The 24,297-nt window shown below is 43.3% G+C and overlaps 2 protein-coding genes across 3 annotated transcripts; both read left to right on the forward strand.

The window, feature by feature from the left end:
* The first annotated feature begins 221 nt into the window (after nt 1-221).
* bcl6b (BCL6B transcription repressor) lies at nt 222-9,198 on the forward strand. Its single transcript, XM_080792716.1, has 12 exons — nt 222-437; nt 1,072-1,149; nt 1,329-1,561; nt 1,976-2,221; nt 2,524-2,670; nt 2,832-3,030; nt 3,264-3,475; nt 3,648-3,754; nt 3,874-4,014; nt 4,823-4,953; nt 5,919-6,056; nt 7,693-9,198. Exons 3-12 carry the CDS (start codon nt 1,350-1,352, stop codon nt 7,831-7,833), a joined length of 1,674 nt encoding a protein of 557 aa, XP_080648842.1. The 5' UTR covers nt 222-437; nt 1,072-1,149; nt 1,329-1,349; the 3' UTR covers nt 7,834-9,198.
* Nucleotides 9,199-13,037: 3,839 nt separating this feature from the next.
* Nucleotides 13,038-24,001, forward strand: LOC308335052 (monocarboxylate transporter 13-like). Of its 2 annotated transcripts, XM_080792002.1 has the most exons (7): nt 13,038-13,164; nt 13,906-13,955; nt 15,166-15,396; nt 15,525-15,668; nt 16,904-17,163; nt 17,591-18,122; nt 20,087-24,001. In XM_080792002.1, exons 3-7 carry the CDS (start codon nt 15,168-15,170, stop codon nt 20,380-20,382), a joined length of 1,461 nt encoding a protein of 486 aa, XP_080648128.1. In that variant the 5' UTR covers nt 13,038-13,164; nt 13,906-13,955; nt 15,166-15,167; the 3' UTR covers nt 20,383-24,001. The 2 variants fall into 2 exon arrangements, with proteins under 2 accessions (XP_080648128.1, XP_080648127.1); XM_080792001.1 differs by lacking the exon at nt 13,906-13,955 and having other exon boundaries at nt 13,070-13,164.
* The last annotated feature ends 296 nt before the right edge of the window (nt 24,002-24,297 follow it).

A 24,297-nucleotide genomic window follows, 5' to 3' on the forward strand; every position in this document is an offset into this window, starting at 1 on the left:
GATCATCTTACTCCTAGAGATAGCCAGGCACGTACATACCTCCCCAGGGTTTACCATATATATTTTTTCAAGGCGGCCTGAAAACACGCATCGCTTTCCTGCCATTACTTTTGCACAGACCTACTGGGTTAGACAAACTAATAGCCCACTAAAAATACTTGGAGCCGAGGGTCTGGGCTTGGGCCTTTTCCTGCGTTGCTTCCAGGGTGCGCGTGGGCCGTTGAGGAAAGAGGAAACGAGCATTGGTTGTGTGAGGCTTCCTGCACGACGTTATAAAGAGTCCCCTCCCTTTGGTCCACCACTGACACTCTTTACTCGGAGGTGGTGGAGCCAGTGAAGCAAGCATAACCAGAGGCATCTTAGATTGCAGACTGATCACTGAGCCAAGGGGTTTGACGTCAGTGTGGTGAACGTTAATCTCGTCCCTGCTGGTCGGGGTGAGTTGGAAGTGGTTTCTCAATCCATTTTACCCCCCATGATGTTTCTTGTGGCTGTTGATACAGCTGCTTGCTTGGATTATGGATTTTGTTTTCCCTCATGGAAATATGAGTTATCTTTTTTATCTGCTGATTTAGCCTTAGAAGGTTTTGACCTGGAGTTGAATCATGTAAAAAATAAGGAGTTTAATAAGGAGCCATTTAGAGAGCTTCCTTATAACTGTAATTTTTTGTTTGTTTAGATTTATTTATGCTTCATTAGATAGCAGAGAAACAGGAAAACAAATGCAGAGAGAAGGGAGACATGCAAGACATGGCGGGAGTAGTATTAAAGATGTGACTTGCATGAGCATGTGGTCCATGCAACTGGCTGAGCCACCAGGCACCACAAAAATTGTTTTAACCCAAGGAATGTTTACAGCTTAAGTACAGCTTCGGAAATAAGGTTTCAGTTGGATGTTGAATTACACCAGCATGGGTTATTTCTGTCTTCTTTTCTTTTTACTTTTGGAAATTATTACCATGCCACATTCCTTCTTGGCATTATGTAGTAAGTGTGATTTTGTGCTTATTAATGAAAGTCAACATACATACATATTAAAGAAGCATTTGCTGCCTTTCCTTACTCCCACAGGTACGAGTAGGGAGCTGGTCTCACCTAACAGATGTGTCTGGGACACTCCAGTCTATTTATTCAGTCAGTTTGACACAGGTAAGTCCACTTCAGACTGGGAAATCTAAACCTTACCAAATCTTTACACCCAATGTGTATTACAGTCATTTTATTCATTTTGATTTGCTCTGTAAGGGTTTAAGGGGATGTTTTATCTACTTGTACCACTGTTAAGAATGCGATTACCTGCAATAACTCCCAACCCCTATCTCTATCAGCCATTCAGCAACTAATTGGTGATGGAGGTGGTGGAAGGATACAGGGTCAACGGCCGCGGTGAACCGAGGACCGAGACCACAGCGGAGGGATACGTGAAGGAGTTCACGCGGCATTCTGATGATGTCCTTCAGAACCTGGACGAGTTGCGTCACCGGAACATTCTGACCGATGCCACCCTGGAGGTCGGCAGTGTTCGCCTGCGGGCACACTGTGCCGTGCTCGTTGCATGCAGGTTGGTGCACTGCACGCGGGGTCACATCTTTGTTCCTCCCGGACTCATCCCTTTGTCTTTGTCTTAACTTTATAACGTTTTTGGTTTCATTTCTTGAAATCGACCTATCCCCTAACATTGTGTTGTTCATCACCTTTTTCCTCCCGGTCTTTGTCCTTTATTATCCCGCAGGGAAAAATCAGTCGCAGGAGTTAAGGTTACAACATACATGTAAGAATAAGAAAAGGAAAAAGTACTGTAGTACTAGAAACAAGGCAGAAAAACAATGACATCTGGGGCTATTGGTCCCACTTTTCATGCCTCCTTCCCGCTCTACAAACTCCTGGCTTATGTATGGATGACTACTCTACACACACGCTCATCTCCTTCTCTTTTCTCCCCTCCCCTCCCCTCCCCCCACACACACACACACAGCGGCTTCTTCTACTCTCTCTACACACGTCGCGTGTTGCTCCAGGGGCGTGACGGGCCGGAGCAGCTCATGACCGTGTTCCTGCCCAGCACCCTGGACCCATCCAGCGTGTCCCTGCTGTTGGACTTCATGTACACATCACGCCTGCCTCTGACACCACGCAGCGCCCCCGGGGTCCTCGCTGCCGCGGCCTACCTGCAGATGGACCACGTGGCCGATGCCTGCCGGGCCTTCATGCTGCTGCACAGGTCAATCCACAATCCACTGCAAATATCCTGCAGAGACATTTTGTCGAGGAAACTAGGAAGATGCTTCGGTATCTTCCTCATTCCGGCCTACAAAAAATACATCCTTCTTGGACCACTCTGTTGGACAGGATTAGTTGACACGGTCACCCATTTGGGATACGAAAGCTTGGAAGATGCTATTATGTGGGTGACCAGGGCATACCTTGACCTGGCTAGAAGCCAATATAGTCTTATTAAAATGTTATTGCGTGCATCTTGGTTTGTGACATGATGGGACATTAACCGTTTATTTTGTTCTACAGGGAGAGGGTGAGTGTTGTGCGTCCTCATTTGGAGCTGGACTCCAGTGTATCTGTAGCCTCTGTTGCTCCCCAGTTTGGGGACATGTCTAATCCAGCTCGTCAGCCAGTACTCCCAGTCGCTCTGCAGCCAACAGCTAAATCTGCCAGGTGAGAAGAACGGACTTGTGCAACACGCACTGTGTGTGTGTGTGTGTGTGTGTGTGCCTGCAGAATGCCAAGAGTGTTTCTGCGGGTGTCGTTTGTTTGTGTCTGCCTTTGTCTATTGACAAGTTTGGCTCATTACCCCGCTTCCTTTGTTTCTCCGCCAGGGTCCCAAGGGAGGGTGGGGCCTCTCTGAAGCCAGGGGCTTTCCCGACCTGTGAGCCCAGGTCACCGGTGCTGAAACAACAGCCCGAGTCGCCCCTCTTGGGCAGTCCCACCCCATCACCAGACAGCCCCAGTCGCTCCAGCTGTCAGCCCAACTCCCCTTCTGAGTCAAACACCTGCAGTCTCACCAACCAACTCATGGTACGACTGCATCAACACAGAACAATACACGCAGTCTTGAAATGACCATTCTACAATAATTGTGATTGTTTTCAAATGGTAGAAAACAAACTGTGCTCCAATATGGGCCTATTGGATATAGACATTTTGTCAAATGGGCTAGGATTATCATTAGGCATCCTGATAAATGTTGTTTTAGGATAAGAAAGCTTGTTACTCTGATGTAACCAATGTGGTTTTCTTTGTCCATCCAGAGTGACGCCAAACCAACTCCAGACCCCAAGGCCTGCAACTGGAAAAAATACAAGTACATCGTGCTAAACCCTCTCTGTGCTGTTGCCACGGTGAAGGAGGAGGAGCCAGAAGAACAGCAAAGTGGCACACCCACTTCTGACAGAACAGACATGATGACCCCCAAAGAGCCAAGAGAGGCGTGGTCTGGAGAAGTGCCTGGTCAGATTGATAGGTACGTTTGTGAAAACAGTAGTAGAGAAATAAATTATGAATGGATGAGAAATGACAATGTAAACAATAATATATCAGTATACAGATATTAACTTGCAGGTCACATTAAGTGATGGTGGGGGGCGCCAGTTGCCCACTATGATCTAATTAAAAGGAGGGCGATTCTCTTTCAGACAGGGGCGGGCCTCCTGCTACGAGGGTTCTGGCCGAGCCCCTCCCCTGGGGCCACCCTGCTCTGTGGACCACCAAGTAGAATCTCCCGTGCACGCGCACGGAACAGGTGAGCACAAATCAAACCTCTGTCTTATAGCCTTTACTTCACATACCCTCAAAAGGATTCACTTTAAGAGATATTCCACTTCCCATATATATATATATTAATGTTTTCTCTTTCCTCAGTTTCGCCTCATGTCATTTTTCCAAGAGACCCCACTGAACCAGAAGCAGCCCAACACAGCCAACATATTGTCAAGTGTGAGAATTACTGTGTACCATTCTGTTACTCTGGCAATCTCGGTGGAACCAAAACTGTCTGTGCAGGTGAGGCAGTATGCTTACCCTTTCAATCAGTAGTAACAGTAGTAGTTTCCGCAGTAGACTAGGGTGCTTTTTACACGAGGATGGTGTTCATAAAAAACGGCAAAATAAAGTATCGTTTGCTGCTGTCATTTAGACGAGAACCGTGTTCACAGGAGGTGAAAACGCAACGAAGTGAAACCACCTCCCAGAGTGGAAATCTTTTAGAACGCCGTTTCCTATGGTCTCCATATAAACAGGCAAAACGGTGGATACGCAAAAATTGTGACATCATGGCTTACGTCAGCTCTGGTCGGCTCACCCGTGTCCTACGTTTTTACATGGTGTCATAGGCATGCGTCAGTTGCTAGGGGAAACGAACAACAACAACCATGCTAGTGATGAGGACGCGACGTTTGTTTACTTTCTGTGTAGAAGAAGAACGGAAGTAGTTCTACGCATGCGTGACTTATGTCTATGGTTTATATATGCGCTGCGTCACACGGACCCCACAAGGACACGCGCCACCTAGCGACCTGGCATGTATATGCATGCACTTTGTAGCGTTTTCATTCAAGTGTGCGTTCTCATGTAAATGGTCCAAAAAAATGAGAACGCAACGGGACTTTGACGTGTTATATGGAGATGGTCGCCGTCTAAAAGAGGCCTAGTTCACAGAAAACACATGATAATGTGAATTCACACGATGGAATTCTGGCGGATAGTATGGTATAACAGGCTAATGTTTCACTGAAGTCTGCCAAAAGCAGATCAGTTTTAGATGATGTATGCTGTGTGAGCTAATAGTTGGTAATCACCTTCACCCTGACAGGTGACAAGCCATACCGCTGTAATGTGTGTGGTGCTCAGTTTAATCGGCCTGCCAACCTGAAGACTCATTCTCGCATCCACTCTGGAGAGAAACCGTACCGATGTGACACCTGCGGTGCACGATTTGTTCAGGTGAGGTCAAGACCTGCTTAAAAGCAGTTGTATAGTCATTAAGTACAGTTACTTAAGTGCTAGTCTCTTTAGTCGAGACAGACTAAAGAGGGCGCTGACTTTGTTTTGCCAATATTGCTAATCAATCAATGCTTTACTGGAGTATTTCCAATTTTCTAGGTAAATATTGTACTGTCACTCCACTAAAAGTACTTGAAAACCGGGGCCGGGGGTGACGGACAGATTGGGGAGATCCAATCAGTGCGCAAATCTCAGCCGCGACCCGCCCCTCTAGACCAGAAACCTAACGTTAGCTCAGGCTAGTTCCAACCCTTCCTTGGGAAACTTTGTGATATAAGGCAAAACATTAATTATGCTTTAAGTAGCATGTGACGTGTCAAGCTAGGGGGTTTTCATGATTCTGAATCTATTAGCATTAGTTTTGCACGAAAAACACTCATCGGGCAAAATTCTGCTTTAGCCACTTGCCCAAATGTTCCCAAATGTGCTGACCGTTTTAGCCATAGGAGTGTTTTTCAAAACGAATGCTTGCAATTGATTCAGAATCATGAAAACCCCCTAGTTTGACATGTCACATGCTACTTAAAGCATAATGACATTTTGAAAAATGTGCCTTATATAGGTTGTTAATGGTACCCCAACTTTTTCAACAGCTGTCACAAAGTTTCCTATTAAAGGGAGTTGAGTTGGAACAAATTGAGAGGTGACAATGTAACGTGACATATACCTTTATGAACACATTTGTGAAGAAAGCTAGTGGTAAGCATATATATATATATATATAATCAAAAATAAATAAAAAAGAGAAATATATATACATATATATATATATACTGTATATATATATATATATATATATATATATATATATTTCTCTTTTTTATTTATTTTTGATTTGCCACACATTTCGCTAACTTTCCCTAACTAATATGTCAGCCTAATGAGCCTATATCCGTTGTGTCCAGGTTGCGCACCTCAGAGCCCACGTTCTGATCCATACTGGGGAGAAGCCGTATCCCTGCCAGGTCTGTGGAACACGCTTCCGTCACCTGCAGACGTTGAAGAGCCACCTGCGCATTCACACCGGAGAGAAGCCCTACTCGGTGAGTGAGACGTGTCTGTTGCTGCCTGTCAGTGGTGGAAAGTAACATACGTACATTCACTTAAGTACAATTTTGAGGTATTTGTACTTGATCATTTTCAATTTCCATTACTTTTACTTCTACTCCACTACATCTCGGATCCAAATATAGTACTTTTACTCCGCTACATTTATATGAAAACTTTAGTTACTACTGTAGTTACTTTGTCGATTTGGATTATTATTATTACAAAACATACAGTAACCACTTCAGCCCTATAAATTTAAGCCATTTGAAAACGGCAATTTCCAATGGCTGAAACATTTTGAACTCTTTAAATTGGACATTCTGCATAATGAGTATTTTCCACTTTCGGTACTTTAAGTACATTTTGATACCAACACTTTAGTACTTTTACTAAAGTAAATTTCAACCCTATACACTTAGTAGACCATGACCCCCAGCCAGAGGGCATGACCTATAAGGCTCTATACTGTAGCCTGTAGGTCAGCTATAGTATTTCCCTCTAATCCAAATCTATTTGCCGAAAATAAATCTGGGAACCCATCGGCAAAAACGGGAAAAAAAGAAAGTCTGTCTCGAGAGGCTAGTCGAAAAATAAACTATCTACAAACTGTCAGTGTACCCAGATAGTAGCGTCAAGAGCCCGGCAAGATGCCGCCTAGAGCAGGTGTCTCTTCCGGGATTTTAAACAGCTGGTGGCGCGCAAGAGTCATTTCCAGCTGTTTAACCCATTCTGAACGGGAACCCATTTTGGTGTTAAGCATCATGTTATGCTTTAGCTATTGAAAAATAGCAGATCTACAAGCTCATAGCGCGCCACCGAGTGGCGCGCTACGAGCTTGTAGGTCTGCTATTTAAAAAAAATCGAAGAACGACTGACATTTTTAGAATCTGATCTCAGGTCAGAATGGGTTAATCAGACCAGTGTGTGTCCAGTGGAAACCTCGTATGAATCTGATCTCAGGTCAGAATGGGTTAAAAACCAGGAAGAGACGCTCTAGGCGGCAAGATGCCGCCTCTTGACGCTACTGTCTGAGTACACTGTCACACAACACATTGCATTGTCAGCTCGTAGATCTGCAATTTTTACAGAATGTTTGCCAGAATAGGTTATAGTGATATACTGTAATACATACTGCACCATGCACAATGTTTTATTTGCTAAATGGCTTGCGTCGTGCAATAAAATACAACAGCACAAGTGCTGACATCGAACAGCACACTGTGTGATGTTGGCCAGATCGTCTAACCATCATCATCCCTGTTTTCCTCAGTGTGATAATTGTAACATACACCAAACCATCATCATCCCTGTTTTCCTCAGTGTGAAAATTGTGACATACACTTTAACCATTATCATCCCTGTTTTCCTCAGTGTTATAATTGTGACATACACTTTAACCATCATCATCCCGGTTTTCCTCAGTGTGATAAGTGTGACATACACTTTAACCATCATCATCCCTGTTTTCCTCAGTGTGATAAGTGTGACATACACTTTAACCATCATCATCATCCCTGTTTTCCTCAGTGTGATAATTGTGACATACAGTTTAACCATCATCATCCCTGTTTTCCTCAGTGTGATAATTGTGACATACAGTTTAACCATTATCATCCCTGTTTTCCTCAGTGTGATAAGTGTGACATACACTTTCGCCACAAGAGCCAGCTGCGCCTCCACCTGCGGCAGAAGCACGGGGCCATCACCAATACCAAGATCCGCTACAAGGTCCTGGCCGAGCCCTACCAGTCCATTCTGCAGGCTTGCTGAAGAGCCTCATGCCTATTACAGTGGATCCTGATACACTGGATCATTATTGTAAAATGGCTTGAATTTGGTAGCTGGCTGAATCTCTGACAGAATGTGAAATCAATCTATGGGTCGGGGCGGTACACATGGCTTTACTGTTTCATGTCGTCCTATTATTTCGGAGGCACCTAAATATACATCAGGTGGTGTTGTGTACTGATCCCGGGTTTAAGCAATACTAGCAAATATAATGAGTTATTACATCATCCTTGCTGAACTTAGGATGGCTGTGATTTACGAAAACGTTCACCCACTATAGCTGCATAGCGCTTTTTGCGTCATCCTTTGACAAAAGATGACGAAAAGACAGCTATGCTTTGTTTAGCGGCTAAAGCATCTGGAGTCTCAATTAACATTTTGGCACTTTCAGAGTTAATTTAACACACAATTATATAAACTGGCTATATTGTCAGAGATATGGGGCCTGGTAGCATAGCGTCACTACACAGTAAAACCCTGAGTATTCATTTAACCTCAGAGTTAAATGAACACTGGGTTTTTGGCGCATGTGTGATGGCAAGGTATGGAGCTTAGTGACCAAACATTAGCAGTGGAGATGGTTTGGCGGTGTCCTATGAAGCTATTATTGAGGAATGTGTTACTGAGGGTGAGTGAGGAGAGAGACAGAAGGGAATGGGGTGATGATGAGAAGATGAGAAGGCAAAGATATGTAGGCTACAGTGGAGAAATGAAGGTGAGGGCAAGGTGAAGAATTAACCAGAGGGATAAAGTAAAGTTATTGAGAGAGTGGTGTTGAGGTGATAGATAGAGCAAGTGAATTACAAGTACTTGAGGATATTCTTGTTTTTGTAGTCGTATTCTAAATTTATATGACTGACTTTATCCGTATTTGGCAATAAAATAAGTAAGAATTTTTGTTTTGTTGAAATCTCCATTTTCATCATGATACAGTATACTGTAGCAAAGTCTTGTGGCTGATGAGGTTTGGATTTGTCATCTTAAAATGCAATTCAACTAATATCATTAAAATGTAAGGCCTGGGGCCTGAATGGTATTTGACATGTATGTCAAATGAAGCAGTAATGTTATGGAGTATTTTTCTATTATAAGATATTTAAAAGGAAGAAAATGATTGTTTGTTGTTGGTATTAGTGTTTAATGATAATTATATTTTCTAGTCCAAGCAGGCAAAGGACTTTGTTGTCTTGTGCAGTATAAAGTATGGAATATGAATATGTAATAATGTTTAAAGAAACAAAACATTTGATAAGTTAAATGTGAGCACGTAAAATGTGTAATTGGTTCTTTTGCTGGACAAAGACAAACTGGTTTTCTACAAATTAAATCTTTTTATATCAATTGGTATGTTTGTGTCATATTAAATTTTTTCATCATGCTCATTATATTTGGTTGTGTGCTGAATTTTACAGGATTTGTAAATGTTGAAATACACGTAGATGTCCCCAAAAGAGGCAGGAGGATGAATTGAATAGTTTTTGTCTGTCTAGGTCTCCAAAAGGGGGGTGTGTGTGTGTGTGTGTGTGAGTGTGAAAAAAAGCACAATCTGTATTTTCGTAATGTTCTTGAAGCAGTGAACCAGCTTTTCTCCTTCCCGCCTTCAATTCCTTGCCTTCAGACTTCCTTCCTCTCCTTAATTTGCTCTTTTGACCCATGAATCATGTCTTCAGCAAAGTCAAAAGAGCCTGTTACGTTTTGTTTTATTTGGTTTTGTTTTTCTGGGTGTTGGTGTGGAAACAATGAAGACCAGGGCACCTGTTTCCGGTGGGATCCTAATACATGGTGCACACACACTGCCACTGCTCCAGCTATGCTCCTGCTGGTGCTTCCTGAGAGTGATGGGAGGTCCTGGGGGGGGGGGCGGGGGGTGTTCGGGGATCCAGACCCCTGTTGAACTCTCTCACCCTCTGTCGTCTCTTCTTCCTGATCGGTGATGAGTTGTGGCTGCTTGAGTTTATTGTCTAGGCTCGGCAGACAAACGTTGGAAGTGAGAGGGACTTTCCAACCCTCAGCCTCTCCACAACCTTCCTATCCATCTGGTACAACAAAGTCATCTCCATGGTATGATTTATAGGATTATGGCAATTGTCGTATTTTCCTAACAAACCCTGACTGGACAAAGAGCACATTACGCACAGTGGGCTATATTGTATATTAATTGTATAGGTGTCTCCCTGTCTCTCCTAGACTGACACTTGGCCTGAATTTTCATTTCCTTGCCAGGCTACTAGGCTAGCTATTCAGGGGCTGGAGCCAGGCTGTCTCTCTCCAGCTCTTTGATAAACAAAAAATCACACTTGAGTGAAGTGAGGGGCGAGTGAAGTGAGGGTTGCTCTAAACTTTCAGCCAATCAGAAAGGTGAAAGAAAGCGGAAGTATCCATTTATCAGCTTCATTTGTAAAGGCCTAGTGTTCCTGTTCCAGTTCCTTATTCTTTCGGTCATGACCCACTCTTCATGACCATAGGTCGCGAATACAAGCGGACAAAATTAGTTTTCTCAGACGAGTGGCTTGCATCTCCCTTAGATATAGGGTGAGAAGTTCAATCACATGAGAAAGACTCAGAGTAGAGTCGCTGCTTCTTCGCCAGCTTAGGTGGTCAATATGCCTCTCGAGCATCTCCCTAGGGAGGTCCTTGAGGCACATCCCACTGGGAGGAGACCCTGGGGCAGACCAAGGCGCAGTTGGAGGGATTACATCGACTCACTGGCCTTAGAACGCCTCGGGATCCCCCAGGAGGAAGTTACTAATGTTGCTCTGGAGAGGAAAGTCTGGACTCTCTGGTGGAGCTGTTGCCCCCGTGACCCGTCTACGAATAAGTGGTTGAAGATTGATGGATGGTAAATGGTACATTTATATAGCGCCTTTATCCAAGGCGCTTTACATAGAATGTGCATTACATTCAGCCATTCACACACACATTCATACACTGATGGCGGCGGAAACCATGCAAGGTACCAACCAGCACATCAGGAGCAATTAGGGGTTCAGTGTCTTGCTCAAGGACACTTTGACACTAAGGTCACATTCACACCAGAGAGCTTTCCTGCGATTAAAACGAATCCTGCTGCGCATTTTCAGAAAGTGCACTTCGTTTGGCAGGTGTGAAGGCTCATTCGAATCCTAATGCGTATCAAAGAACCGCATTTTACAAGCAAAAACGGGGGTTTCGCTTTGCTTCCAATCGCACTTGATTACGATTAGGTGCAGGTGTGAATGCAATCCGCAGTAAATAAAGGAAATGAAGCAAACAATGTGGCGGGTGAGGAGCTAAACACAGTTGGAGACGGAGAAGGCATATTTTACGCAGCGCAAAGATGTCCCGTTACCGTGGATAGACGTGGTCGAATGAGGAGACTGAAGCCCTGATCGAAATGAGGACGTGTACATTAATCAATTGCTTAAGAAAACACATAAAAACACTGCAGTGCTACAGAAGAGTGCTGTCACTGTGTGGGGACTGGGGAGTTATATCAGTGCGCTCAGCGCTGTGCCTCCATGCCCAAAAGAACAGTGTGTGTCGGCTGCGTGCGTAGAGAGAGAGAGGGGGGGTCCCAGACGGCACGACACATGCACGTTATGAGTGTAATTTTATAACCATAGATTTCACTGTGTAGGCTAGTTTATGAATGAATGGAACACATTGATAAAGGTCCCCCCTGCTGCGTTTCCAATTGCTGCAAATGACAGTGTGAAGGCAAACCGCAGCGAATTAAATATGCAAGAATCCCAAATTCTCCGCCCATACGCATTGAGTCTACCGAAGTATTAGGTGAGAATGTGACCTAACTCTGGGGGAGCCCGGGTTCGTACTGGCAACCGAACATGCATTAGCTGGAGAGACATGGAAACTCCTATTAGTGAACAAACACTATATCAATGAGTACTATCAGAATATAGAGCTATTATCATTTTAACCAAAGAAAATCACTTAAACTTATTTTTTGGTTGATACCATTTTTTTTAGGGGAGAGCTTAGCCAGAGCTCTTAATTGATCCCTTTGAACTGAGTTGATTGAGCCATGAAAGTGTCAAACTTGTTCTGTGCTTGTGTTATGTCAGAGGGAGGGGGGGACAGGGAGTGTGTTTGTACTGTTGTGTAACATACACAGACCTCACCTGCCTAGTGTCCCTTAGTTTAAACCGTTACATCTGACTATAGTACATATCTAGTCTATAATAGTAATAATAAATTATAGTTACTAGTCCTTACCCGTTCTGTATATGAATTTTCTCTGATGTCCCTCCCTCTCTCGCTTCTCTTTTGATCTGCCTCCCTCTAGCGTCCGCTAGATACACAACAGGAAGCGCTTTGCTGTTTTGCAGTTTGTGGACGGTTTTTGGCTGTGTGATAAAAATAAATAAATAAAATAAAATCACTGTCGATTCCATTCCAATACCAGAACTAATAATTGCGTATTATGCCGTGAACCTTCTCCTCACCTTCAGGAACGTCGCAGTCTCGCAGAACTGATGTTCTACTTGCAGGTCTCTCGGTTTTTCTAGAGACAGTCGAGTGCGGAATATTAATTAATATAAATTAATTTACCTCCACCGTGCAGCTACACAAGTAAACCAACGGCCAGTATATATATTTATAAAGGCTAAGGTGTCAGTGTCTATCTAAATGTAGCCTATCTAAATCTAAATGTAACACAAAGTAGGAAAAGCCCGCTGCCATGTTAGTCTGACTCTGGCCCCGGTTTAACAAACGGGTGGCCAACCGACACGTCAATTCAAAAGGGAAATATATCGCACAGCATAATTATGGTACAAGTAGGCTACTGTTGTAGGCTACTACACAGCACTGTGACAGGATGACAGCAGATGTTTTAGGTTGGTAATCGGGTCACTTTGCAGGCTGTCGATCCGGTCTATGTCTGGAGCGGATACGGAAACGGTGCTTTCATGTATGTCAGGTGCGTGAAAACTAGCGGATATAGAGGGCGGGCGTTGTTTTGGATGAACTGGGGGGCTGGGCCATATGTCTATGGGCTGGGCCTGGGGCACGTGGTGCTCGGCGTGATTGGATGTAGCAGTTACATATTGTCCTCTGTGCAATTCCATTCGTCAGTCTATCCTTTCCCCCAAAAGAACAGATCTACAAGCTATAACAACGCGCCGCACGTCGGCGCGTCGTTAGCTTGTAGGTCTGTTCTTTTTGTCAAGCGACACCGTCATAATACTGCATGGCTCAGGACCAGGAATCACATCAGCAGGGGGTTTGCTCCTCAGCTAGTGTCAGGAAGCTCGGTGTGACTGGTGGTGGACCTGGTGGTGATGTTGGATGAACACAACACGCTGTCTGGAGGAGGTATGGTAGAACACTGAACATTCTATACAACCATGTTCTTTTACAGGACTAAGGTCAACTTCTGAGTTCTGACTTGTTTGTTCGCTTAATTGGGTCTGCTATGTTATGGTGCGTTTAGTCTAGTAGGCTAGTCATCGACTCACTTAACCAGGTACCGTTAGAACAAAGTAAAGGTGCACTTTGACCAACTTTGACCGTGCTCACTGCTATTAGACCAGTTTGAACCCCCCCGATCAGATCTAGATGGTACAGTTACCAGGGTAATTAGGCACATTATTAATAACATAGATTATTTTCACTTTATGGTGAATCAAACAATTGAATGTTAAATTGAATTGAATTGACTTGCCTGTTTTTGTGGATTTAAATGGGATAGAATTGTTTTTTTAATGTGCAAGCATGTTTGTGCAGATGAGTGGTTATTTTGGGCTGTTAATCTTAGAACCCTATTGAACAGTGTTTGGGATATGAACCATTAATACAATAGGCTACTTATTGTAGCCTAGGGGCACAAGTGCCCCTTCATTGTGTGCATACAATTCCATAGTAGGTGGATATTATGGAATCAAATGGTTGAGCCATTTGGTGTGAGGTTGAACATTTGAACTCCAGCTTGTTTATCACGGCAGGGGTCTTTCAACAAACCAAAATATTTTCTACATGCCCTGGCCGAGCAAAATGTAACCCTTTACTACAGTACGTTGTCCTCGTATATGAAATTCTGTTATTATGCATCTTTAGGATCACATAAATCTGGTGTTCTTGGATACTGTGCTCCTCTGCTTTAGCAGGTGGGTACACACACACACACACACACACACACACACACACACACACACATTAATGAATGCACAGAATCTTATGTACAACACGTACATTTTACAGTACGCTCTCCCTACACACTTGCTGTCAAACTTTTATTCAGTGTTCTTTCAGTCAAAGGCTTGCATGACGTGCCATTATTTATTTCAGTAGTACTGATGTTTGAGCTTAGTATTTAATTTGCTAAACAGAGATGGGGAGACACCTTTTACTGAACAAGCAATGCTTACGATCAGAATATACAGCTTATCACAACTGTAATAATAGTATGCTTGTACTTCCTCTCCCAGTGTAAATTCTTCCGCCCCTCCTTCAACACACATCGCTCCAACGAACTGCAGTGGCCAAAGAGGCATCTATTGTTTTAATATCTATGGAACACGCAACTTGGACAGGGTTTAAAACATGTCATGCCGAACGCCAATCAGAGCCTCACTAAAGATATGCTTTGGTCAATGAGGAAGTATTTGGGTGATACTTAACTTAGTGCTCGTCTCAACACGGGTCCTGTAAATGATTACGATTTGGCCATGATGCATTTGGTGGTATATCTGTTCGAGTGTCCTCTGTGGATACTTTAACTGATATTATTGGACTTCTGGAGAATCAATTGTGTATTCATAGATAAATTAATACCAGACTTCCTGGGCAAAGGAAGAGGTAATGTAAAGCTCCTTTTTTTTTAACAGACATATTTTGTGGAGATTAATAATGTACATTTATTGAAGAGATGCCTTTTCTGATGTTTTAAACGACGCCAGGCAGGGGATATTTGGCCAGAGACTTTAACCAATTAAGGTGCCGTCACACCAAGTTTTAATTCTGCCAATGCTTTACTTTTTTTGTGGAAATCAGCAAATGGCAACAACTACACCACTCACCATGCTATGTGTGCGGGCGGTGCTTATAGAAGCCTGCACGGCCAGGGTTTGTATGGAAATCAAGTGCTTCCCTTCCCTAGTTCAGCTACAGATATGCTGGATCACTGTAACGCACCTGGGAATGATATAAACTGATTTAAGGTGTAGATTATCGTGAGATTTATTATGTGGTCTAATCAGAAACCTGCCAATCAGAATCAAGTATTGGGACTAACCGTTTTTAGTACTAGGATTTTACTGTGCAGTGCCTGTCAGTTTCACATACCTTGAACCTGTCTCCCTCTCTTCTTCCCCCTAGCCATGACTAAGGCCAATCCCCAGCCAGAGATCCAGCGCGTGGAGCCACAGGTTCCAGATGGGGGCTATGGCTGGGTGATGGTGGGGGCCATGTTTGTCAGCAACATGCTGGTGTTTGGTGTGATCCGCAGTTTGGGGGTTTTCTTCGTGGAGTTTGTGGAGTACTTTGAGGAGAGCGCCCAGGCCATCTCCTGGATCAGCTCCATAGGACTGGCAGCGGAGCAGATCTTCAGTGAGTCCATGTTGTATTTATGAATAAATAATTATTAACATCATTGAATGTCAGAAGACTCCTCTGGCCCCAGACAGGTTGGATCTTATAACTCTGTGTATGTGTGCGTGCGTGTGTGTTTTTTCCAGGCCCGCTGGGCACAGCACTGTGTAATGCGTATGGTGCCAGGCCAGTAGTAATGGCAGGGGGCTGCCTCACTGGACTGGGTCTCATACTGGCCTCACAGGCCAAATGCCTCACACACCTCTACCTCACTATGGGCGGCATTACAGGTAGAGCATCTCTCTAAACGGAGACAATTATTTTTATTTTTCGTTTAGGTTTTATGACCTCAATTACAACCTGAACTTTGAACATTCAGTGGATTTTCTGTGGTCTGTGAAGCCTTTTGAACTGCAATGAAAACAGGCAAAACAGTGAAAATCTGCTGGCAAATTGTCATATACTCTTGCAGGCTCTTACATCACACTCCACAGGAGAATCAGAGCACTTGTCAGAGCTAGAAAACCACAGAAAATCTACTGAATGTTAAAAGTTCAGGTTTTTTGGGTGCACTTGAGCTCAGAAAACCTAAAAACAATCCCTTAGATTCTAAGGGATTCTAAGGCTTAGAAGATATACAATGATTATTTTGGTTTTGTTCCCCTTCCCCCATTGTGGTTCGGACCTCTGTGGCATGTTGCAGTAGATGGCGTTTGTATTGTGTCCCAGGTTAGCTGAGAGACACTGCTGGTGCTCATGCATCTGTTTTGGAAGTGTGCCCAGTCTGTTTAGATTAAGTACCAGTAAGAACCCCAAGGGAAGTTAATTATACAACTACAATATAAGTTGACAACGGTAAAACACACCGTCGGAGCTCTGCGGTAGGTAGAACATCAACATGCCTGTGAGGTGACCTGTTCAAAATATAGACATGAATGAACAATGTCAGTCGGGATCAGGATGTATTTATTATTGAGAATTCCACTCTTCAAAGTCGGTGCTCGTAGCCTCGTAAAGGCAGTGACGTCCCAGCGACAGGTTCTCTGTCTGCTGTCTCCCCTCTGCTCTGTTGACATTATGGGTAACTCATTCAAGTGGTACATTCAATGAAATGTGAAATACATCCTCTATTGAGAAAACAACAATATACTTCATACATTTGGAAACATATTTTTATTCAAATCAATATAGTTCATTTCGTCCATATGATGTCCATATATGGTCATGCCTGGGGGTGACCATCCAAACAACTGACTGACGGGAAATGCATTTCATAGTAAATACGACCTGTGGTTGCAACAATGTGCGATATGGAAACGGGTGATAACAACCAATTAGACAGTGTGCTTATCGACACGCAAGGTCATCGGCTCCTTGTGTGGGCACTCGCTCTCCTAGTGGCTCGCTCAGGTGTGGGCCTGCCTCGTTTTCAAGTGCCATAAAAATGGAAAAGCGATTGAGGACTGGTTTGTGACGGGTGCTAAATGCATGTACACTCATCGGGATCACCTTCCTCCTCTCCTAGGTTTGGGCTGGGCCCTGGTGTTCACACCAATGATGGCCACAGTGATGCGCTGCTTCACACGCAGGCGCTCCCTGGCTTTGTCTCTGGGATTCACAGGCATCGGCATCTCCTGCTTCGCTTTCTCCCCCCTCTTCCAGCTGTTGGTGGACACGTACAGCTGGCGGGGGTCTCTGCTCATCCTGGGTGGGCTCAGCCTCAACTTGGTGGCCTGCGGTGCACTTATCCGTCCCCAGGGAGGACAAATTAAGGTTGTGGTTAAGGTGGGACAAGTTGCTCTGCTTAACTGGTGGCTTAATCAGTTTGTTAATACATTTGAGAAACCCCTTTATTCTTTTAAAATATTAAGCAACATGGCAGTGAAATGTGCTTAAAAAAAAGCTGACCTACTTACTGTATATCAGACAGAGGCTGATTAAATATTTATTTTTACTGCAATAACAAACTGGAAGTTGATTTTCATACTACACTGAGCTGAAACCAGAGGCTTCTTTCAAAATGGAACCACATTCAAAGGTCCACACAAGGCACACATACCACATATGGTCCTTTTAAATTCAACAGGTTAATCAATTGGTGACAAACAGAGTTTGGATATAGACGATATCGGGTATAGAATAAAATGTCAGGTGTTTTGTGAAAATGTATTTCCAATATGTATCTCTCTCTCTCCCCTCATCTCCCTTCCAGGAAAAGACGGAGTCCAGATCTTCGTGTTCTGCCTTCCTGTGGCAGGTCTACTCCTACCTGGAGCTGTCGCTGATCTTCCAGAGGCCTTTCGTCACCTACTGTGTGGCCATCACTCTATTCAACGGCGGCTACTTCATTCCTTACATCCATCTGGTGGCCCACGCCCGCCAGGTGGGCTTCTCCGAGTACCAAGCTGCCTTCGTCATCTCTGCCACCGGCGTCACTGACATGGTTGGCCGTGTGCTGTCGGGCTGGTCCGCGGACCTGGGGCACATCCGTCTGATTCACTGGCTCACCCTCTGGACGAGCCTGACGGGCGTGTTTATTGTGATGCTGCCCGTGGCGACCCTGGGGGGTTCCTACGCCGGTTTGATGGTGTTCAGCCTGGCATATGGCTTCTGTGCCGGGGCTCTGACCCCCGTGATCTTCTCCGTGGTGCCCCAGCTTGTAGGCATGGATCGCATGGTGGGGGCTCTGGGGCTGGTGATGCTTATCGAAAGCATCGGAGCACTCCTGGGGGCTCCGCTGTCGGGTGAGTGCACATCTGACAACTGAGATCATAGTGCTAAGTTGGGGGTAGTAATATTTATTTTGTATTGTTACATGTAGGTATACTGTCTGTGTGAGATCAAAGGAAGTTGACTTTCTCCCTTTGTCAATACATTTATTTTGTATTACTTTTGTTCCCATGCTCTTCAACTTCCTTTGATCTCAGTACACTTTGGGGCCGGCAGCACCTGTTTCCAAAGAACTGGGACGTGTGCACTACTCTTTGATCGTGATCAACATAACTGGTATATAAAATAAACAAACACATTTTTTTTTAAATATCAAATAGCTTAACAATAGCTAATAGTACAAAAGTACAAGAAGTTGAGGCCAGGTTATTGAGTCTTCTTGAATTGTACACAGCAAGGTAGGTCCTGGAAGCCAATGTACTCACTGTAAGTCTTTGCAGAATAGGTACATTTTTGGTGGCCCCAGTAAACAATGCATCAATCCTGGAAAAGAGAAATGTGTTTTTTGCATCAAGTTGTGATAACCAAACCTAGAGCGGTTCGATGTCAAGGATAACCCTGTTCTGCTGCGCTGTCGATGATGAGCTGCTACTGTAGGGCAGTTGAGGCTACGCAGAGTTTAGTTAGACAGTGATGGGATCACATGATACGTGGGCTATTGATACAGAAAAGGTCAACAGGGGAAGACCGTAAAACACTCTATGAGTGTTGTCTGCCATGATGACACTGCAGTCCATGTCAGGTCAGGTTAATGTGCAATCTTGAATGGGGGCGAAGAAGAAGATCATCTGTGGTGTACAGGAATTTGGTGTCATTTATACTTTCTTCAATGATTTTTTCACAGAACTGTAATGCGTATGTTGTTAGTAACTCTAACTCTGCACTTTCACTTCTGTTCTAACTGTCTGGGTTGAGACAGAGGGGAGAAAGCACAAGTTTCCTCAACCTGGCTATTCCAAACTCTCAGTGAGTTGCTTTAATACTTGGACTGTGCAGGATTAAATAATCGTAATCCTCATTTGACTGCCGTTGTTTTTCACTAACCTTTTGAAGAACCACCCGGCCGCGATCGTCATTCCATTTCATGCAAATCCGCCTTAAAATAATGTGTCCAAAACGATTCCACAGCAGCCGGGAACTGGGAGACACAGGCACTGCCATTATGGGCCATAAACTTTGCATTGCGCCTCCATTTCCCAGAAGCCCTGAGAAGCTTGTGTGATTGATTTTTAATTCTCCACGTGATCAGGTCACGTGACGTATCCTACTGTGTCCGAGAGAAACCATGTATCTCTTAGCGAATGAAACAATGAAAACAAAATTCAGGAATGTCTTGATCAACAGTCAAACTGTTTTAAGTAACTAAAAAGCATGGAGCAGACAGTCTATTTATTTACATAAAATGCTGTAGGTTTTAAAAAAGAACACAAAGAAATAAAAACCTTCAGATACGTTTTATTCAAGTAGGCATGAGCCACTCTTTTAGCAGAGCCTTCTTCCTCAGCGTGATACGAAATACAGCAACGGTATGTCACCTGCCACCATACATATTTGAATAAAAAGTACTTCAAGGACTTTGAGTGCTGGGCTGGCATTAGTCTGTTTTATTGAACTCTTCTGAGCTGTGTTTACATTCTTCCTAGTTTGTGCTAGTAACAAAACCACAAAGTGGCTTTATTGTACCAATGACATACAATAAAGCCACTTATTATGAAAGGTTAATGCATAGTGATAAGGGATTCGTCCTTTTTATGTCCATTAATGAATTCATTCCTGTGACCTGTGCCCTCCGCCATCACCACACAGCAAAGTCCAAATTTAACTCTGAATTAATTGAACTCTGTGGACTTTACTTAATTGTCAAGCAGACACTCTTGTATGTCCTCCTTCATTGGTTCTTTTTCATATAACAATGTCTCCACTCTGACTGGTTCTCTCCTCGCTTATCGTCTGTTTTCTTGTCTCTCTCTCTTCAAAGGATTCCTCAAGGACTATACAGGCAGCTACCTCGCCTCCCTTGTGCTCGCTGGTTCTTCCCTCGTTCTGGGAGCCCTGGTCCTCACCACTCTGCCACACTTCTTCTCCCGCACAGACCCTCCTCTGAAATGTTCCTCTGACAGCAAAAAGGAGGCTGAAAGCTCAGAATCTGGATTGATGGATAATCCTGACCCAAACCCGGATAAACTTGACCCTTTGGAGACAATTTGCTATTCGGAAACCCTGCCGAGCTTTGCTGAAACAGTTCCAGACCAGCATCACAGTTTGTGCTCCTAAACTAAAGCAGGAGAATTAATGTGAGTGGCTGAATGGTTTATGACCTACTAGTGAATGTAAGTGCATCAACACATACTGTAATCATGTTTGGGACCATGTTGCTTGAGTCCAACAGATCCTTGTCACGGTACTTCAGTTGGGTCCTTGCATTAATGTGCACTAACTGTACAGTACATGCAACCGCCAGGGTTTAAACTGGATACCAGCAATGCTTGGATGCCAGTAGCCATTACAACACCAGTCAGCAGGGTAATGGGTATTATTACAGAGAGGGTCCATCAACCGACGTTTTCTCTGTTCGGTATCTCAGTCCTATTAAACAATATAGCTAAGAAAGGATGTAAAAAGAGTAGATGAGATGACATTCAAAACACAAGTCACTAGCTGGATTTGACTCCAGGATGATTTGGTGTGTGTGTGTGTGTGTGTGTCCACTATACTGTATGTGATGCATTGCACGCACAAATTGGATGAGCCACCAGTGAGAATTCACTCTGCCTCCTATATTCAGAGCTTAAAATGAAAGGCGTAGGCCTTCATTATACGCAAATGTTGGGAGGGCCTTCAGGCTTCCTAGCACAGCCTTCGCTCAGCCTCACATCTTGGATCGTATGACAGTAAGAAATGTGTAACCTTTAGGGCTCACCTCACACTCCCTAAATGATCCCTTACATATCCTACAGTATGTACTCGGCAGGGGCATGTACTAGGCACTCATATCATGTGCACATAGCACGTCACTGCAGCCCTTCGTGCGCTTACTGTTGGCATGTATTGCTATGAAATTGTGCAATATACCAATTCTGGTATTTCAGCATGAAGGTAATATGATCTTTTTAATATGATTATATTACAGATCGCTTTCTTGTTAAAATCCAATCCACACACTCCACACACAGTTTTCACTCTTGTGGTTTCCCATCATTTTAAAAGGTAGAACATTTGAGGTCTATCTTTTCTGTATACCAAATGCATCCTTGCTATTTCTGGAAACTGACAGAGAGGGGACTACATGTTATTTCACATTGTCATATAGTCTGAGTGTTCTGTGCACTAAACAGTGGCTCACATTCAGAACCCTCTAATTTTTACATAATTCAATTCAGAACGACAATGACATACAGTACATGTTGCTGATAGCCGGGTGATCTTTCTTGGATTTAGCAGGAGTTGTGATCAGATTTGGACCATCGGTGGTCGGCTAGTCCAGTGTTCGGCACGTTACTGACTCTTATGAAACATAGTACTTGGTGTGAATTTCTTTACTCCACCACATACAAAAAGGATGGGACCTGGACGGTATAGAATCCTTGGGGACTCCGGTCAATGAAGTGTACATACAGTATGGTTCAAGTGGATTACATGAACAATGTGTCTCTGATGGTGGAGAGACATAATTTACCTCTGGCTTTGTTTGACAAATGAACGAAGTAATGTTTTTCAAAGCACAGCAGTTGCCAACAGATGATGCTATAACTATTAACTACCTGGCTGACACGTTCATATTTCAATCAACGCCGAACCCCGACAGGGTGATGAAGGACCGTCACCCTGAAGGGTTTTATCGGTTCACTGTACATTATCCAGCTTATTACACAGCTAATTACAAACCAAACCAATCCTGTTTTCGTAATTATAGCCGATTTACAAGCTTGTCACATGATTGTGATATATCTTCTGCAAAAAGATTTAGGGTAGAGGGGGAAGGAGTGGACCAAGTATAGAACCTTGTGGTACTTAGGTTAGTGAAGTATTTAGAGTCTAAATGGTGTTAATAATATTTTGTCTTGGACGCATATTTGTTCAAAAAATATGTTTTTGCTATGAAGATTTGAAGATTATTGTCCATAGCAACATAAACATACATAGGCAGCTGCAGAATCATCTACTGTATTCAACAATGCTAATAATCATGGATAAATTGTGTGTTTTTCATGTTTACCAATTTGTTTCTATCAAGTCACAATTTATATTGTTTTTGTTTCCTTTATACTTTTGCACTTTGAGAAACAATACACCAAGGGTGTTACTGCATGCTGAATAGAGATACATACTGCATAGAGAAACCCATGGTGGGTTTGAGTCAAGTTCAAAGAGCAGATTAGGTTTGTAGGTTAGGTTCGTAGGAGTGCTATAACTGGGTCACTGTGACATGCCAAATCGTAATGGCCTGCTTCGTTCAGTCACTGGTCATTATGTAAAAATGTAACCCGAGAAACTAAATGCAGATGGTTGCTTATTTACAGAAGCGTTCTATTCCACTACTAAAGCATGTTTAAGGACATGTTCTTAGAAGTGGGGCATAACGGACAGTTTCTCTCATTTTTCCAGATCATATTTTTATCTTGAATAATTGTACATAACAGAATGCCATAATTAACAGAGAATGTAGTACTTCCAAAGCTGCATGCAAGTGCAGTACCCCTTCACTGATGCAACACTGCATTAGTGAGGTCCGGTATGATGTTTCTTTATAGGAGTCCCTTAGAGCTCTGCCATTCCGTGTGTTGTAAAGGAGTTCTTCATGGACATTCCAAAAGCACTTCACATAACACTAACTAAGGAGGAGGTCAGGCAAGACACATGTCGGTCTAAACTCAGCGTAGGCCATATTGGCCTATCGTACATGCAGACCATGCTCAAACGCTTAGTGGAAGAAATGGGCTGTGCAAGAAGCTGGATTTAGTGAAAATGCAGGAACCCTGGCCTTTGGTCACTGTAAACCTTAGCATGTGAGCCTTAATTCCCAGTGCCGGATAGTTGAAGTCTCTCCTGGCACACCAGTCCTCGGTCTATAAACATATCATATTCTCAAGAAAACACATCTCTGCTGTCCAACCAGTGTGATATGTTTAACACCTTCCTGATATCCCCAGGCACAGTCGGTGTGCAGTATGAAGCAGTGATGCAATGGAAGAGTTCAGTTTATGTTTTTCGCATGAACTATAATGATCATTGTTTTTTGCTTTGTTCAAGTCGAGAATGGTGAACAATAGCTATATTGTAAGTTTGGGGTTATTTATTAACCTTTTATTATGATCTTGGCAACTTGTTTTTCATTATTGTCGTCAAGCAGGAAGACTTACTGATTCTTTTCCACACTTTGTGCCTTGTCAAGCATTCAAAGCCAGCAGTGTTATGGCTGGCAGTAAGGAGCCATACTATTGATAATGAGCTTTTTTAATGGCATTATTCTGTAGGTTCCTTACGGCCGTGGTTTTCTGCTAGGTTCCCAAGAGAATAGCAGGGAAAATAGTTTAGGCAAGTACAATGTACCATTATTATTATGTACGCACTGATGGAATTGTATTGTGATTTAGCAAAAAGCTTCACATTTGAGGGTCACTGTATTGAAATCTTCAGTATTTTCACATTCATTAACATGAGAATCAAGACTTAATTATTGTATTTTGTTTTTGTACTTCATAAGACTTTAGTATTGCATTAAATTTGTATAAACCACACATTTGTCTACCCATAATCCAAGCCCAAAATCCCAACCTGCACCCAACGAGAACTGATGATGATTTGTGTCCGTCTTAACTTGAATAAGATTTAATAACCATATAATATGATTGTTGTACTAATAGGAAAATGTTTTGAATACTGACTAAAACACTACGCTCACTGGAAATGTGATTATATTGTGTTATTTCCAAGTGCTGTACATGAGCATTGATTGCTGACAAAAGTGTTAGACAGCAAATCTGATATTGTGAAGAAAATACCTTTTTATTTACATCAAGGACATGAGACTGGATATGGTGTTGTGCTCCTTTCTCTCTCTTTAGTACTTTTCAACTGATTTGGGTCAGGGTGCACTTCCAGGTAAAAAACAATCCTAATATAGAGGGTATGCGCATGCATGAAGTGAATGGCAAATCGAGTAGCAAAGTGAGTGACAAAGTCAGTTTA

The sequence above is a fragment of the Protomyctophum bolini genome (assembly GCF_963924005.1).
Source record: "Protomyctophum bolini genome assembly, chromosome: 20".
Taxonomy (NCBI): domain Eukaryota; kingdom Metazoa; phylum Chordata; class Actinopteri; order Myctophiformes; family Myctophidae; genus Protomyctophum; species Protomyctophum bolini.